Consider the following 18,010-nt stretch of genomic DNA (forward strand, 5'->3'; position numbering starts at 1 on the left):
GTGTGTCTGTGTCTGTGTGGGTTAATGCAGTTTCTTATCAGCACATCTGTCAGCTGTCGACCCACATTATGTAAATGATCACAGAGATGGTGACTAATGGCGACACACACACACACACACACACACACACACACACACACACACACACACACACACACACACACACACACACACACACACACACACACACACACACACACACACACACACACACACACACACACACACACACACACACACACACACACACACACACACAATAGAGACAATAATTCAAAGCTACAGTAAATGGACCAGTGTAATCCCTGATAAATCACCATATTTTGGATTCATTTTTATATTAGCAGTGAACACATGAGTGGCTACGTGGCTATACAGACGAGGGGGGAGGAAGAGGAGATGGGGGGGAGATGGGGGAGACTGAGCAGCAGCTCTGCAGCAGTGTGAGTGAAATAGATGAGGAGGTTGAACAGTGTGTTAGTGTGCAGACGGCCCGAACAGACCTCTGAGTGTTGACTGCATGTAAATGAATCCCGGGAGAGATCACACACACGTGCATGTACACACACACACACACACACACACACACACACACACACACACACACACACACACACACACCGTCAGCACTTCCCTGTATAGTGAACACATTCATCACCCCGTTGTCAGTATACTTTATATTCATTATTAACACATACAGAGAATTACGCTGAATCCGACAGATGGAAACACGAGTGTGATTTTCTCCAACGTCAAATTGTGTGTTTGAGGTTCGAGTGACAATTTGTCAGATTAGTGTTTCCTCTCTGTAGAAAACTAGACCTCTGGATCCACTTTTGACACAATTCCATTTTTCTCCAGAAAGCAAGAGGATGCTGGGATTTCTCAAAACAAATGTATCTGTTATTCAGTTTCATTTTGACTTAATCAAGTGTTAATTGCAGTGTGTGTGTGTGAACTCTCTCTGAACCGTCTGAACATCAACATGAAGATTTGTGGTTGCCCTAATTACAGCCATTAGTCTTTTTTTCTGAGAATAAAGTGGACCATAAAACATCTACAGACCTTCCATGATAAGACCGCAGAGACGCAACCAGAGACGCAACCAGAGGCAACGAGAGACGCAAAACGATGACAAAAAATGAGACACATTGAGACACAACAGAAAGACAAAGACAGTGAGATGTAATGAGGGACAAGAGACAACAAGATGCAACAAAAGACCAAAAACGCAACCAGAAATAAGACGCAACGAGAGACAAGACTCAAGGAGACACGACAGGATGCAACCAGAGACAAGACCTAACCAGACTCAACAAGAGACAACAAGTTGCAACAACACTCAACAAGAGGGATCTAGTTGCAACCAGACGAGAGCAAACATGATGCAACAAGAGACAACAAAAAGCAACAAGAGACAAAAATGACCAATAAGGCCCAAAGAGTGACGACTCACAATGACAAAAAACCAGGGGACAATAAGCGACAACAACACCATGAGAAGACACCTGAATAAGAGACGACGAGAGACCAGAGTCAACGAGATGCAACCAGAGACAACAAGATGCAACCAGGATCAACAAAGACAGGATAGAAGAGAAAACAGACGGGAGACAAATACAGAAATCGAGATGTAACATAGACAAGTCTAAACTGAATACAAGATGCAACCATGCGTTTGTACCACATGACTTAATACTGTGAATTATCTATGTTTTGTTCATTTATTTTAAAGATTAAAACATGTTTGAGGCATACTGGAGTAACAGTTGTTTTTAAATGTATAACCAAAGCTTTGTGGAAGTTTTCTATCACATAATGTATCTGTTCCCAACAGATGTCAATGAGACAAAGTGTTTAAATCAGGGGTGTCCAAACTTTTTCACCGAGGGACACATACAGAAAAATATACGGAGAGCTGGGCCCCTGATAGAGGTGAATATTGTCTCAAAAGTTAAGTTATAAGTTAGCAAAACAAATCAAATGTAGGTGAATAATGCACGATACTTGAAAACGCGTTCAGAAAAAAACAGCCTACATCCCGTCTGTCTTTAGGGTTCCGTTTATTTTGTTGGCAGCTCACTCCTTAAAACACAAGCCTCAGAGTGCTGATAATCAGAGTAAATATGAAGGTTATGTTTGAAGCTCGTTATAGAAATAAGTTATTGTTTTCTTTTTCATCAACTAGAAAAATGTTTTACATATAACATATATATTTGAGAAGTACATTATAAGATAAGCAAAAGTTTAATTTGTGGGCTACATTCCATTATACTTTTAGAATTTGCAGAGGGCCGATTCAAAATGGCCCCCGGGCCGTAGTTTGGACACCCCTGGTTTAAATAAAGGATTAAATCAAAAACTAAGGAGCTAAACATCAGGTTTCATGTTAGCATGCGGTTAGACTCTCAGGTTGGTTTAGCCACGCTGCTGGTGTGGATAAACAGAAGTGAGATCAGAAATATGCAGATAAAACGATTTCACACCGGGGTCACGCTCAGGAGAACGTGAAGCAGCTTAAAACACAAACACAAATATCTTGTGATCGGGCTGAGCAGCAGGGAGACGGGTTATTACTGGATGGAGAAAACGCCTCAGAGCTGCAGGCAGTCAGGGGTCAGGATCTGAGGTCAGAGGAAACAGATGAACCCAGAACAAAGCTAATGTCAAAGTCCACATTTAATGAAGCGTAAAAAGGTTAAAGCACCGGCATTGGCATACATGAGAAATAATATACACACTCACATCCGTAACAGTCATTTACAGTTGCATATATGGTCATGCACAGGAGTATCCGTGTGTGTAACAGCTCACAGGAACTTTTGGTTGAAGGTTTTTGGCTGTTAAATATAAAGTGTTTACAGACAGAATCCAAAAGTCATAAGAAGCTCAAAATAGCCCACAACAAAGAGACGGAACGTGACAGCTGGAGAGAAGCTTTCTGTGGCTTTTTAAAGCTTTATTTATATCTGGGATATGTAGCCTCTGGACCAAAATAGACGAGAACAATGACCCTAAAGAGCTTTAAGCAAATTGGCATGGGCTTGCTGCTAATTTTACATGTAAAGCTGGGACCTTTTATTTTTTGCTGCTATTCCGAGAGTCGGATGAGAAGATGGATATCAGTTCTGTTTATGCGTGTTTAGCCTAGCTTAGCACAAAGACTGGAAGCAGAGGGGAACTGTTAGCTTAGCTCTATCAGAGTGTATTTGTGCCACAAGTTCCTTTGTTCCCTAGCTTATGGCACGCTAGCAAGACCTTCTAAAGAGACATAAAGTGTAGTTATTGAACCATGAAATACAATGGGACAGTCACGTTCAAGGAGAATGTAGCTAGCAGCTAGCTAAAGTTAATTTAAGTGCCTCATACATTTTAATTTGACTGTTTAAAGACATGTAAAACTACCTCCCAAACCCCTAAATCTACCCAATCATTAAACTGTCAGCCACAAATGTAACATGTTAGCTTGCTAGCTAAAGAAGTAGGTCACAGACAGTCAGGTAAAGCATGTCAACAAATACTTTTAACCAATAGCTTCAATGCTAACTGCTCCCAAAACCACAGTGTCTACATTCTACATATGATTGTAACACCTTTTTATTAACAATATGTAAATCATAAGATAGATTCCTCCTCTCTTGGTGAAGCTAGGCTAACAGTTTCCCCTCTGTTAAAAGTGTTTGAGCTCTTCTAGGCTTGAGCATTCTGGTATGCCTATGTACTAGTTAGCTCGACACAGCTATCATAACATATGCTAGCTGCTGTTAGCTGGCTTTTATTTTTACTATACCCCATGTAGCTATGCAAACACAAACAAAATACCTAATATTATGATTGAGCTACCTGTTTTATAGCTACTCTGGGTAGCAGCTTCCTCCTGCTTTGTTTTTCCTAAGCTAGGCTAACCACATTCTGAACTGATCTCTGTACAGCACACACAAAGAATTAGATATCTGAAACATCCGCGTCTTATTTGAGAGATATGAAACAAGAAATGTTGACTGTTAATGAAAGGTATATATAAAATAAACTGTAATAAAAGATATAATCGTGAACATTGTGTTGGTAAAAAGGCATCAAGCTGGCTAAACCCAGGTTACGTGTGGTTGGTTTTGACATCCAGTTGACCTATGATGGAGGTCTCGATATTCTTTCAGTGATTTTATGGTGCAGTTTTTAATGAATGTCCACAAACGTATTGTGATATTGACACAGAAAAGGTTGAAACAATCCACATAAGAGGAACTAAGAGGTATGTTTGCTTACATTAGGTCTCAGTATGTAGATGGATTATCCCCAAACCAGACATCGAGTGTTATAATGCAAAAACCATAAAAAATGTCAACGGCAACAGAGGTGAGAGAGTTAAGACAGACACATCATCTTTAGATTATAAATGTTATATAAACTGCCGTTTGACCAGCTGTCAGTCGGTACCATGCCTGGCATCCTAAAGCAAATATATTAGGTTTTAAATAGCTTTCATCAAAAACAATAAAAAAAGAGAAGCATTTACAGACGTTTGGCGAGCCGTGTCGGTGCGCTACAACAAAGGGCATGTTATAATAAATACAAAACAAGGCTACACACACACATTACAGATTAACAATGGTACACCGGTGGTCCTGTCTGCTGACAGTTTGTCTCAAAGTGCAGGAAATAAGGAGATAACTGGAGCAAGATACAACCTCATCACAATGTAGGAACATCTGAAGAACCTTCTGGACAACCTCACAAAGAACCCTCTGGAGACATTTCGAGGGAGCCCCTAAAATAACTTTCCAACTTTCCAATAAACTCTCTGAACACCTGACTACAGCCCCACTTCTTACATTAGGCCTCAGCCACTATTATTACTATTGGTACAGTTCATTGCCTCAAGACTATAAAACCCTTGGGGCTTTGGGGGGCTCTCCATAACCATAGAGATCCCAATAACCTACCAGTATTTCGGAACTGGGATATTTCGTTGCTGGGGGAGATACCTTGGGAAGGGGTCTTTGACAGCACATACAAAGAGCCTGACAGCAGACGATTCAGTATGAAGCAGACAGAAAAGGGAGCCAGGGTTACACCGGCTGAGGCACTTGTTTAGCCAGGAAAGATGGAGGAAAGTGAAGGAAGCCAATTTGATTGGTTGAATCCAAAACTCCAAACCAACCTTTCACCTTTTTCAAACTATGGAAACATTCCCAAACGCATCTGATGCTCCTTAACTCCTGAATGCAGGATTATGTAAGTGATACTTGTTTACTGCCATGTTGATTTGTTTGATGTAGGAACGTATGAGTTCACACCAGGTAGTGCCTTCAGATGTTTGGTGTTATTTGTGTGAACAACCCAGTGCTGTGGTACGAGGGGTGGGTAACTGAAACCCCACATGATCTACATGATGGTAAATTTAGACACAGGAAGTTAATAAGGCCATAGGTTGCAGATCAAGTAGCTCATGTAACTGTTGCAAGGTTACTGACAACAAAATGACACACCAACTCATCCCTCCTTGTTCCCTTTTTGGCATTAAGGAATCATACCAAAGAACACAAGAAGAAATGGCAACAGAGGAAACTTACTCATCACAATACTGGGTTGTTAAAATGCACTCAACTGGTGAACATGGAAGGCTGTGTTCGGAGGAATCACATGTACCTCATTAAAAGCTAAACAGGATATGAACAGATTAAGAAAAAAGCACCTCTTGTTTTCTTGTTTGTCGACTTAAACAAAAGTCACATGCTTTCACAAAGATGGATGACTAGTTTGGCGTTGTCCCTCACGCAAAAGACGCTTGGCGATGTTGTAAATGCAGCACCTGTCCATCCACAGCACTTTCAGGTCTGCTTCACAATTGGGTTCAAGTACGCTAGATGTACGAGCCAAAATGTTATTTAGCCCAAGCGTATTAGTTCTATTATTATTGTTGGTCTACCCCACTTTCAATTGTCACATGGGTGTGGTTTTTAAATCGCTGCTGACTCAAACGGTGGTCATGAGTTTGAGAGAACCCGACCTGAACCGGAGGATCTTCTTCTTCAGGTTGTGAGAAGCCTTGATCTTGACGAAGGCCTTCGCCTGAGCTGGAGTCATTTCCTTCCCCGTCACCCGGGCCCCAGTTGCCCCCTAACTGGTTCCGCCCTCTTCCCATTCCCCCAGCACCACCTCCTCCACTCTCCTCAGTGTCACTCGTGGTGGTGCTCTCCTCGATGTACTCCTCTTCGCTGGACTCACTGTCTCCAAAGCGGTTCGTGGTGTAGTTGGACCGGTCGTCCTCGCTGGTGTCCACGATGGTGGAGTGGAAGAGCGACGCACACTCGGCCGAATACTCAGAGTCACTTCCCGCCGCGTAGGCGTACGGGCTGCTCACCTGTTCAGCAGAGGGGAGGTAAACATTGGCCGCAGATTGGTTCAACAACTCCTTTCTCTGCCGCCGCTGAGCTCGCCTGAATGCCTCGTCGTACTGGAGCTCCATGATTGCACGTAACCGCCGGTAATCGTTTCGCTTGTGTTTGGGTTTGGCAACGACCACGACCTGGTCCCGTCCGTGATGATGATGATGGTGGTGGTGGTGGTGTCTGGATGCACCTGACCGCACACTGCCAAGGGTGGACGTGTCATGTTTGTCAACAACTCTGCCTTCTGGGATGGACGCAGGGAGGCGTTTGATCCTGGAGGAGGACATCCCATGTGAACTGCCACCACCAGCTGCCCTTTTGGAGACTTTAATGTTGATGGAAGCTCCGTCTTCCAAGAGCCGGTACTTTTTGGACTTGTGGTGGGATTTGTCACCTCTTCTCTCTGACTTATGGTCGTTGTGTTCAGAGGTGCGACTCGCCTTCACCGTCGAGGTGGTCTTCACCTTGACACTCTTGCTGCTACTCTTATGGTGTTTGACATTCTGACCCTGGGTGGAAAAGTACTTTGCGTTAACCGTGTGACTTCCTCTTCTATCTCCTTCTTCTTCTTCATCCTGACTGTGGGAGGAGGAGACTAGACAGGCTACCTCTGACCTTTCAACCTTCTCCGTCTGGACGTTTTGAAGAGGCTTCAGGCAGTTCTTGGGAGTAGCTGATGAAGTTTTAATAACTGGTGGTGATTTAAGGAGCAGCTCCTGGTCAGGAAAGTAACATGGCTGCTGGGTGTCTTTGGGAGAGGAGTTAGCTCTGGGACTACCCAGCTCCCTGAAGTCTTTAGGAAGAGTAGAAACAGCTGAAGGAGGAAGAAGTCTTTTGCTTTTCTGTTTCAGAGTGCTTGTATCAATGTGAGTGACAGAAGAGCCATTTTGGATGCCACTGCTATGAGTAGAGCTGTACTGGTTTACGGCCAGGTCTCCATTAATCTTGAAGCCATTTTGCATCGTGTCAACGCTGACATCAGGGAAAACATTCTCGGTTTCCAGCTCCTCGGGTTTACTTTCCACAGACCTCTGCCTCTGAGGAGACGAGCTTTCCACTAATGCACCTCCAGCTGGCCAGGAGGGTCTGAATTCAGACCCCCGTAGAGTCCCAAAACCAAACCCAGACACCTGCCTCACACAGAGACTGGCCTGCCTCAGGATGCTCTTTGACGGGTCAGTGCTGATGCTGGTTCTGGGTCTGCTAGTCCTGACGGGCAGGGCCCTCCGCTGCAGCAGGCTGAAAATGTAGCTCTCCAGGCGCTTATGGGAAGGGGTTTGGGAGGAAGAGGTTGTCGGCCAAGATGTGCTCTGAGATACAAGAGGAGCTGAAACAGAGGCAGAAAGAGGGGAAGGCTCTGGTTTCAGTCCTTCACCAGCCTCAACGTTTTTTACTGGCCCTTCGTCTCTGCTTGGACTCAGCATTTGTAGAAAGACGGGGTTCTGGACGGCCACGGCGTGAAGAGGACTCGGGTAGCGGTACACTTCGCTGCCATTCTTAGCCACCAAGTCACAGTGGTATCTAGACTGGGAGTCACATGAGGCCACTGAGGACAGAGGATCGAGGGTGACCGGGTGAGGAGCTGAGAGCGAGCGACGGACGGTACCGGAGAAGGACGAGTCGTCACAAAGTCCTCCAACCAGACCATCACACTCCAACAGCTGGCCCGCTCATCTAGAGAGGGAGAGAACGAGAAAGAATTTCACATTATAAATCAGAGCCAGACACAGCTGCAGATTCAGGATGTGCTCAGTTGTTATTTTAAGTCTTTGGATGGCGGAGGAGGATTCAAGATTCAAAGACTTTATTGTCAGATTACATCAATGAAAAGTCCCAGTCTCCTCCAACAATGCAAAACGAATATACAGTATATATAAGACCCTAAAGAACAAAACCAAGTAAATGCAGGAGTCTATATACTGTACATGTAAACAGGAACAGAATGTAGATTCTGTTCAGTGAATAAAAATACTGGTACTGTAATCCCTAAATTGTGAGATGACCGCTATAGGAGAGAACAGCTGTAAACCACACGGCTAAACATTTTGCAGTTTCAAACATAAACAGTCTAAATGGATCTAAATTTGTTGTGTGTTGCACAGTTTCCTAATGTCAACAGCTGACAGGAAGCTCACTCGGCCCAGAGCTCTTTTCCTAGCAATGCAAGCCTCTGATGAAACGCTCTGTTGAACGCCGTAATGACCCTGTTTGGATCGGCTGCATTAGTAAGTGGAAAATTCTTTCCTGTGGAGACAGTGTGCCGTGAAATGTTAACTCTCCGTGTTCACCGCTGTTCCTGGATATGAAATTAAACTGATATATGGCTGGTGGAGGGTGGGGGTTAGGGGGAGGTATTGCATTACACTGTTGGGACTGCAACCACAATTTATCCCCAATTTAGTAGAATTTATTCTTGGCTCGCATGTTTGCAAATGTCAGCTGAAACAGTGAGCAGTGAATGGCTACCACAAAACCAATGTAACATTAGCAAGGGTAAGCTAATGCTGATCCATCATCAGGCAACACAATATGTGACTGTGTTCATTCCTGAGGAGGGGGACACCAACAGTTTAACAGCTAGGTAACCTTTCAACCATCAGATTAAGCAGGGACGGCATCAATCACGGTCATTTCTTGACAACATCGAGACAAATTGAACCCACATTGTCCGGTTTCGTTCAAGAAATAAGAACTACATTTCTGCATTTGATGTTACAAATGGACATGTAAATGTGTTTTCTAGGAGACGGGGCAGCTGTGAAGGAATTGCATTGAGTCCTTTGCGATCATATCTGTGTGTTTTGGGTGTGTTCATGCTTGTTATCAGATAATCCAGAACAGATGTTAGAGTAGGAACCGAGCCTCATTACTGCAGCCGTCTGCAGAGAGTAGATCCACAGCTGCTGCTGGAATTTAAAGAAATCTTCCTGCAGAGACCGACAGATTTCCTTCATCCACACTGTTGATTGAGGTGTGTGTGTGTGTGTGTGTGTGTGTGTGTGTGTGTGTGTGTGTTTGTTGCAGGTGTTAGCAGGCTAGTGTTTGAGTCGTATTTCGGAGGTGTGACAGTTTGAGCCTTCAGCGGGGAAACAGCTGCCAGATGTTTTGTCACGTACAAAAAAAAAACAAACACACCAAAATGACACACACACACACACACACACACACACACACACACACACACACACACACACACACACACACACACACACACACACACACACACACACACACACACACACACACACACACACACACACACACACACACACACACACACACACACACACACACACACACACACACACACACACACACACACACACACACACACTAATCCGTTTAAACTTGATTCAATATTTCAGACTTTTGTTTTGAAGGCGCAACTTACGGTGGTTTGTGAGTGAATGTGTTTTTGTTGACAAAACAAAATAACCAAAAGGGGCACAAAGACCACAAGTGACATCTAACAGCAGAAGGGAGGAGGAGGAGGACATGGAGGAGGAGGAGGAGGAGGAGGAGGAGGAGGTGGAGGAAGAAGAGGAGGAGGAGGAGGAGGACTTGTACCTGCAGAAATGAGACGTCCATCAGCTTCAGCCATCGAACAGAAACACTCGCTGAAGACCGAGTTAGACGAGTTAGAAAGGGAGCCGGACGCCCCGTCGCTTAACTCGTAGAAACCTGAGAAGAGAATAGACAGACAGACAGACAGACAGACAGACAGACAGACAGACAGACAGACAGACAGACAGACAGACAGACAGACAGACAGACAGACAGACAGACAGACAGACAGACAGACACAGAGAAAAAGAGGTCAGCAAAGACTCGCCTGTATGCAGATGATACAGTTTTTTATACAAGTTGACCTGAAAACTTTGTTTCTTTACCAACTAAAGCAAAAAAGACTGCTTTAATTTAACTTTTCAAACATCGCTTTGCATACTCACCATCAATTACAAGTAAGGTGTTGATTTGAGGAAGTTATAATTATCAGTTTCGACTTTATTCTCAGAATTTGGAGGAAAAAATATTTAGACTTTTTTTTCGGAAAATCTCAGAATTCCAACTTTATTTTCTTCAAATTCGAAGAAAAAATGAATTCAAACTTTTTTTTCTTCAAATTCGAAGAAAAAATGAATTCAAACTTTTTTTTCTTCAAATTCGAAGAAAAAATGAATTCAAACTTTTTGGGGAAAATTCTGAATTTTGCATTTTTCCCAAAAATTGTTGGAATTCTCAGAGTTTTTCTTAGTTTTCTCAGAATTCTGACTTAAATCTCAGATAAAACAATAAAAATAGCATCACATTTTTTGTAGCGGTCTCAACCTTAACTAAATTCACTTATTCGTAGTTTACCACGTTCCTCTTTCATGTGTAATGATATTGAAGACTAGTCCCTAACAAACACATCAAGAGTTAAAACGTGTGATAATCGCTCCAATGGCAAAATGGATATCGGTTGTTTTATTTTGCACCTGAGCTGGGTCTGCTGTCATTCTCCAGCTGGTCATGTGACGCCTCTGTGTCCAATCGCAGGTCACTAATCTGTCGGTCCAGCTCCTGTAGCTGAGTGATGAGTCCGGCGTCCCTCCTCCGCAAACAGTTCTAAAAGACACAGTCAGAAACAATTACTCCACATTTCATCTCTTCCTGTTCCACTTTTCAGCTGGGGATAAAAATGTTAGTTTTTCCTCGAAACAAACATCTGACAGAGTCCTGATCCCAGAGGAGACCAGAGGAAACAGAAACCAGAACAGACACAGTGACTCTATTTACACTGAAAACATGATTTAAGACCAATAAAAAGAGAGTGAAGCCAGATATTAAACAACTAGACACAGTTTGAAGCTGTTGAAGTGGCCCTTTAAGCTTTTTAGGGGTTTCCCTTTCCTGTAGGGGGGAAAGCATGGAGACATGTCACAGTAGAGGAACACAAATTAACCTGAAAACGATTTCTTCTCAACAATATATTCCAGGACTCAGATATATACAGAACCTGTCTCTGATGGGCTGAAACACCAAACAGATCATTGTAGCATCCCATAATCCCCTCTGTTCTCCTCAGCCCTGTTCCTAAAGCGCTGATTCTGTGTCTGTAGCTTTAAATGCTAATGAGCTGCTGCTAGCCACGCGCCTCTGAGAAGTGATTGGTTTAAAGAAACACAAGAGGAGGCGATTCAGGTGATAAGGATGGCGGGGGTTATATAAAGATGGTTCAGGACAAAAAGAGAGGGGGTCTTTGTTACTGAAACTCCTAGAGACTCTTAACCTAGAAGGGACACGTGTTCCTGTCCACAGCTGCGCAGACGAGTCCCAGCTGAATCCCTCAGACCGCTGACGTCAGCAGAAACTGCAGCGCTGCTTTGATGTCAAACACAGGATCACTTTTTAAAACAAACGCTGACAGGACAGAAGTCCAGACGGCTCCTCCTGAACTCTTTCCCTCGTTTCTTCTTTCCTCTCTGAACATCTGGATGCTGTCTCCGCTTTGAGCCCGGAGCTGCAGATGAGTATCTGACAGCAGAGGTCAGAGGTCACAGGAGCTACACTACAGACGCAGCTAATAACCCTGAACACAGCGATGATGATGACGAGCTGCTTCATCACCATCACTCAGACTTCATCCTGTGGGGCAGATGTTTGAACAGGAACTCTCTGATCCCAGATCTGCTTTAAAGAATCAATGTGATGTTTTATATCCCTGTCTGTTAATTCATCTGTTATTTTAAAGGTGTAAAGGCTTCATTTCATACGCACAATAAAAAGTGTAGTTTGGACAAAAAAATAGAAAAATATTGCAAGAAAAATCCAGAAATAAAATAAAAATAAAAAGTAAAATAAAAAAGATTTAAAAATAAAATACTGTTCATTGGAAACAATGATTACCTTAATTACGTCTCAAATAAAAATAAATAATCATAAATGAATAAAAGGGTTAGGGTTAACAACAACTCCCAGGCTCCTCCAAAAAAGCAAAATGAATGAAAAACTAAACATAAGGACATGGTGCGATTAAAATACGGAAATATGTAAAGTATAAACACGATAAGATCAGAACATTGAATATTGTGAACGTTTTTTTATTTAAAGGTATTTTAAATATGTTTTGCTTTAAAATAAAACGTTTAATATAATAGTTACAGTTTGCTCCTTTTTCTTACAATTTAATTTCTCGTAGAAAAGACAAGAAATACTTTACATGCTTTTATGTTTTCGTTGAAGCAGCATGTAAAACAACTATAGTAGAAAATAAACTATTACACGATATAAACATCTGAAAATGGAGATAAAACAGAACTAAAAGAGTGAAAATATAAAATCTAACAATTGGTAATAAACCTGATCTGATAATATGTAGACTGTGAGAAAGACCCCTCCCAGTGAGTGGTTAGGGAGATTTATGTATAAGTTATGCTGTCTATTTGCAGAGGCATTCGGAGACCCTCCCTGCGGGACCCTCTGTGTATTCTGGGCGTACAATTATCACGGACATGTGCGGTATGTGATTTTATCTGGAGAGCTGCCAACACACAGAGCAGGAGGAGACAGAAGCAGCTCCTGCTGACAGACGGGTCCTCAGACAGCTGATAACCGACTTCACATTATCAAACAGCGACCGGCATTAAAGAAGCCCCTTCTGCTTTCTGAGGGGTTCCCTCTCCTGTAGTGGGGTATATAGGTGCATGTAAAGGGTCTGCAAAGGCTAGAATCACTTCAGCGCTTCTATTGGGTAACGCTCCAACACATTGTACGTGATAGGATAGGGGGCGGGACATCCCTAGGCGCTGGCCAATCACAACAGAGCCTTTTTGGAAGGTAATTATATGTGAAAGAAAATGCATTTATATTTGAATCACAATAATAATCTGTGATTTTAGTATGATTGATTACAAATTTGAAATAAATAAATGTGTGGAGTTGTAGTAAAGAAATGCATCAGGAACTTTACATTATTATGACGTGATTTTAAAATAATTTGGGTAAAACTGAGCTAACATTAACGGTTTGTTGTATCTATATACATTGATACACATAAAGCTGGAAATATAAAACTCTAAATCGTAAATAATCAGCTTGGATTGATATAAAGATTTACCTAGAGGTGCAGATGGTATGCTCCTCTACAAACTGATGACTCGCTGACACAACGCTGCTTATTTCAGGACACACACACACACACACACACACTCACACACACACAGCATGCGGGTAATGCAGTCATGTGCTGCATTCCTGTGACGGCGCTGCAGAAACAAACTGCCGCTGATCTCCGACGCTCCTCCACTCCCAAACAAACATCCCATCAATAACTGATTAACGGGAACCATAACGGGAAATACTAAAGCACACACTTCTCACCTCTCAGTGGGAGCGACCTGCTGACCGCCGATCCACAGCGTCAGACATATGAACACACACTTCAACCCTGAGTTCATTTCTGAAGCGCAATCCCAACAGCAGCTTGAACCATGATCTCTGACCTCCGACCGTCCAATCAGAGGTCAGAGATCTATAAACAGATTGTTTAAACCACAAACAGTCAAGTCCTCTTTTCCAGCAAATAATTAAAGGGGCCCTTTTCCGCTGATTTTCATATCAGTCTGTAGAGTCTCTCCTGGGACATGTCTGCATGCTCTAATGTTCAGAAAGCTCTTTATGTTTCTCAGACTGCCTGTGCTGCAGCTCCTCTTTTCACCCTCCGTCTGAAACCAGAGCCCAGTCTGCTCTGATTGGTCAGCTGGCCAGCTCTGTTGTGATTGTTCAACCGCTTAGAGATGTCCTTAGCCTATCACGTACAATATGTTGGAGCACTAGCCAATAGAAAAGAAACACAGGGATTTGAGCCTTTGCGGCCCATTGACATGCACAGAAACCCTTTCTAAAACACAGTACAGGAAAGGGATAACCTATCTAAATACTGAACGTGTAACTTGTTCTGCATTCTCCGTTCTAGGACTTCTTCTATCGATTCTAGCTGATGTACAAACAGATTGCTAAAGCTCATTCAGAGCGTCACCAGAATTAGCCGTGGTCTCCTGAGCTTCTCCGTGAGCGAATTCTCAGACTATGTTTGTGTCTCAGCTGCTTCGTCACAGAGCTGAAAGTCGATCTGCAGAGTTTCCAGCAGTTCGCAGGAATCTCCATTTGTTACTGCTTATAGAGAGGGAGGGGGGGGTCCAGCTAATCTGATCCAGATTCAAGTTTAGAGCTGCAGCTGCAGGACGGACAGAGTCCAGAGACTAACACACGAAACAAGATCCTGGAAACACATGACTCCGTCCTCAAAGAAGACAGAACAAAGATCAAATGGTCGGTCTGTAGAAACACAAACTAAAAACACAGACTTAAATCAACAGCTAACGTCTGAGAACAACCTCCGAGGGCTTCGAAGTATTGACACTTAAAATAAAGACCGCAGCATGTTGGACATCTTTTATCACTATTATTATTATTGTATATTTTACCGCAGTTATTTTTCATATATATTTGTATTCATTGTAAACTTCTGTTAATATTTTTAAAAATTACAGTCATTTTTCATATTTTTCTTTTATATTTTTAAATTTATTCGAAACTTTTATGAACTTATATTTCTTTTTGAGTCATATTTTTAATGTATTTAGTTTTTTGTAAATTTATATTTCTTGCAAACATTTCTTTCTTCTTATTTTTTAGTATTATCACTATTTTAATTAAATATATTTCTCTTGCTTTTGTTTTTAATTATAAATTGTTGTTTTTTTCTAATTTTAAACGATTTGATTTCCCTTCCTTTATGTATAGACCTACTCGTCTATAGACCTGTTTCTGGGTTTAGGGATCGGTTCTCTCTGAAGATGTGTGTGTTTTTAAGGTAAATATTAACCCTCCTGACAGAAGCTCCTCTCAGCTTCACACCGCTTCCACTTCAAAGCTCTCCCTCCGACACACCGAGGCGTCGCAGGCCTGACGTGTTAAAAGTTGCACTTGAACGCAGCACGGAGACGACTGATGACAGCTGGTCGAGTCTCCTTAAAACATCATCACAAGTCTGGGTGTCCACAAACATTTGTCCCCTGAAGACGCTGTTCACACCTGAGTCACAAACCACGGGTTTAAATGGTATAGAATATATTGGAATACCTGTTTCAGTGTCTGTGCAGTAAGATGAGCTAGCAGCTACTTAGCTTAGCATAAAGACTGGACTCAGGCATAAACAACAACAGAAAACGACTTTGTTTGATTTTAAAATATACAGAAGCAGCCGAGACAATGTGACTTATAATTACTAATATATCAAAATGTTGTTTTAGCATGTCCCAGCTGTTCAACAATAACTCCTCTCGAAATAATGAATGTGACCTGAATAAGAAGCAGAAACAGACGGATGGATTAACTTATTGAAAATAATAAGAAATGACCTAAAGACACAAAGCAGTCCCTGTTCTTTATGTAGGATTCAAACCAGTGGGTTTCCCTTTCCTGTAGTGTGTTATATAGTTTTGTGTGCATGTAAATGGTATGCAAAGGCTAAAATTCCAAAGTGGATGCTGCAGCAGAGGCAGTGTGAGAGAAATAAAGACAAAAAATCTCAGAGGATTCGTCTTCAAATGAAGCTCAAAACCTGATCAGCTGCAGAGAGTGTGTGTGTGTGTGTGTGTGTGTGTGTGTGTGTGTGTGTGTGTGTGTGTGTGTGTGTGTGTGTCTCAGGCCATGTTGAATCATCACGCCTCTTTAATTGTAAACACACACACACACTGGTTTAATATCTTAAACCTGGAATCACTGACATTCCCAGCATCCTCTCTGAGCAACGGGGGGGTGGGTTAGAGAGGATCCGACCGGAGGAGCTAATTCTGGGGAAACATTAAAACCACCCCCCCCCCACCAACACACACTCATAACACATCACCCCATGACATCATCCCAGTTATAGACACCAGGATGTTCATTATTCCACATTAAAGACACAAATTAACTCAGCAGTAATGCCCTCCAGCAGGAGTACAGAAACACTGCTGGCCCAAGTTTCATGAGACTAGGTGGAAGGATGAAACACAGCCAACAAAAACAACCTGTCAAATTACACGGCACATAAACTAAGCTTTAAAGAGGCCCTGTTCTGCTTTTTGACGTTTTCCCTTTCCTGTAGTGCGGTAAACAGGTTCATGTAAATGGTCTGCAAAGGCTAAAATCCCTGTGTTCCCACCAGAGGAAGTTTCTCTGATGGTGAGTTATAATAAGTGTTTTCAGTACATGTATAAGCTATTTCCATATCAGAAGGAGCTGTATCCCTGACCTAACACAGCACACCTGAGTCATTCCGTCCCAGACTGGGGTCACAGAGGTCAAAGTTCACCATGCAGACAGGTCAGGACCTACCAGCTGTTTCCTGAGCAGCAGGATGTTCTCCTCCAGGATCTTCTCCTCGGAGTTCAGCTTAGCGTCCTTCTCCTCTTCCTCCTCCGCCTCCTCCCGGAGCTCCAGCGCACCCCGGACCAGCAGCTCCTGCCGCTGCCGCAGAAACTCCAGCTCCTGCAGCCCGGACGCGGTGGCCTCCAGCCGCTCCCGCACCGAGCGCTGCCGCTCCACCGCGTCCGCGTCAGCAGCAGCGGTGGTGGTGGTGGTTCTGTCCCGGCTGCAGCGGCCATCTGTGTCCCGCCTGGAGGGCACTGACAGCGGCATGTCCTCTGTCAGACTCCCCGGTGTGACCTCAGGGTCTCTGGAGCATCAGAGTCCGGATGGGGACCAGAGGAACAGCATGATGCGGAGGACGCTCTGCCGCACAAGAGGCAGCAGAGTCGGATCAGCTGGGATTAGTCACCTGGGTCAGAAAACCTGGATAAAGTGACCTGGTTCAGTTAACCCGGATAAAGTGAGCTGGTTCAGTTAACCCGGATAAAGTGATCTGGTTCAGTTAAAAAAGATGCATTAACAGGGTCAGAAAGTGTATCCAGAATCAGATCCTCTCTCAGTATCAAAGGGTGTTCTCTCGGTCCACCTGCAGACGCACAGGTGAGAGTAATCCGGTAAATGCGTCCCGGGTCCGGGTAAATTCCTGCATGCTCCGGTAGATCCGTCAGAGAGAAGCGTGGCTCCGCGTTGCTGCTGTTCCTCCTGCTGCTCAGTTCGGACTGACCGACTGATCCACGGCTGCAGGGAGTCCAGTAAAGCCCCGCCCACCTCCATGGAGCAGCAAGCATGAGCAGCATTGAAAACAAGCGCTTCCTGTAGTCGCCTTCGAAATAAAGTACCTGGCTGACTGGTGAAGACAGACACATATTTATTTCCTATAGTTTACAAAAAATTTGATGTATCTTTAAGCTTTGACTCTTTTGAAACCAAGAAACAATAAGATCAATAAAAAAGCTATAATGTTAGCCTGGTTAAACCTTTAGTTGCTAGGCAGATTAGGATTAATGATGGTAAATATCATCTCCCTTAAATCAGACTGTAGTTCACCTGCAGTAAATCCAGCAGCTACCCTGCAGTATACAAAGCCATTCAAACTAGCTGCACCTTTACCAGCTCTGAGAACACTTTACTGATCAATCATTATAAAACATATCAGAGATATTATTCTGAAATGGACCAATCAGACAATGACTACTTTTACTGTCGCTACTTTAAGTACA

The 18,010-nt window shown here is 43.2% G+C and overlaps 1 protein-coding gene across 1 annotated transcript; it reads right to left on the reverse strand.

The window, feature by feature from the left end:
- Positions 1-2,046: 2,046 nt before the first annotated feature.
- On the reverse strand, positions 2,047-17,489 carry dact1 (dishevelled-binding antagonist of beta-catenin 1). Its single transcript, XM_063908382.1, is given in 6 exon segments — positions 2,047-6,120; positions 6,122-8,049; positions 8,052-8,066; positions 9,960-10,073; positions 10,871-11,000; positions 16,758-17,489. Coding segments are annotated over 6 exon segments (2,634 nt in total). The 5' UTR covers positions 17,061-17,489; the 3' UTR covers positions 2,047-5,976.
- Positions 17,490-18,010: the final 521 nt, after the last annotated feature.

Source organism: Eleginops maclovinus, chromosome 19 (assembly GCF_036324505.1).
Source record: "Eleginops maclovinus isolate JMC-PN-2008 ecotype Puerto Natales chromosome 19, JC_Emac_rtc_rv5, whole genome shotgun sequence".
Taxonomy (NCBI): Eukaryota; Metazoa; Chordata; class Actinopteri; order Perciformes; family Eleginopidae; genus Eleginops; species Eleginops maclovinus.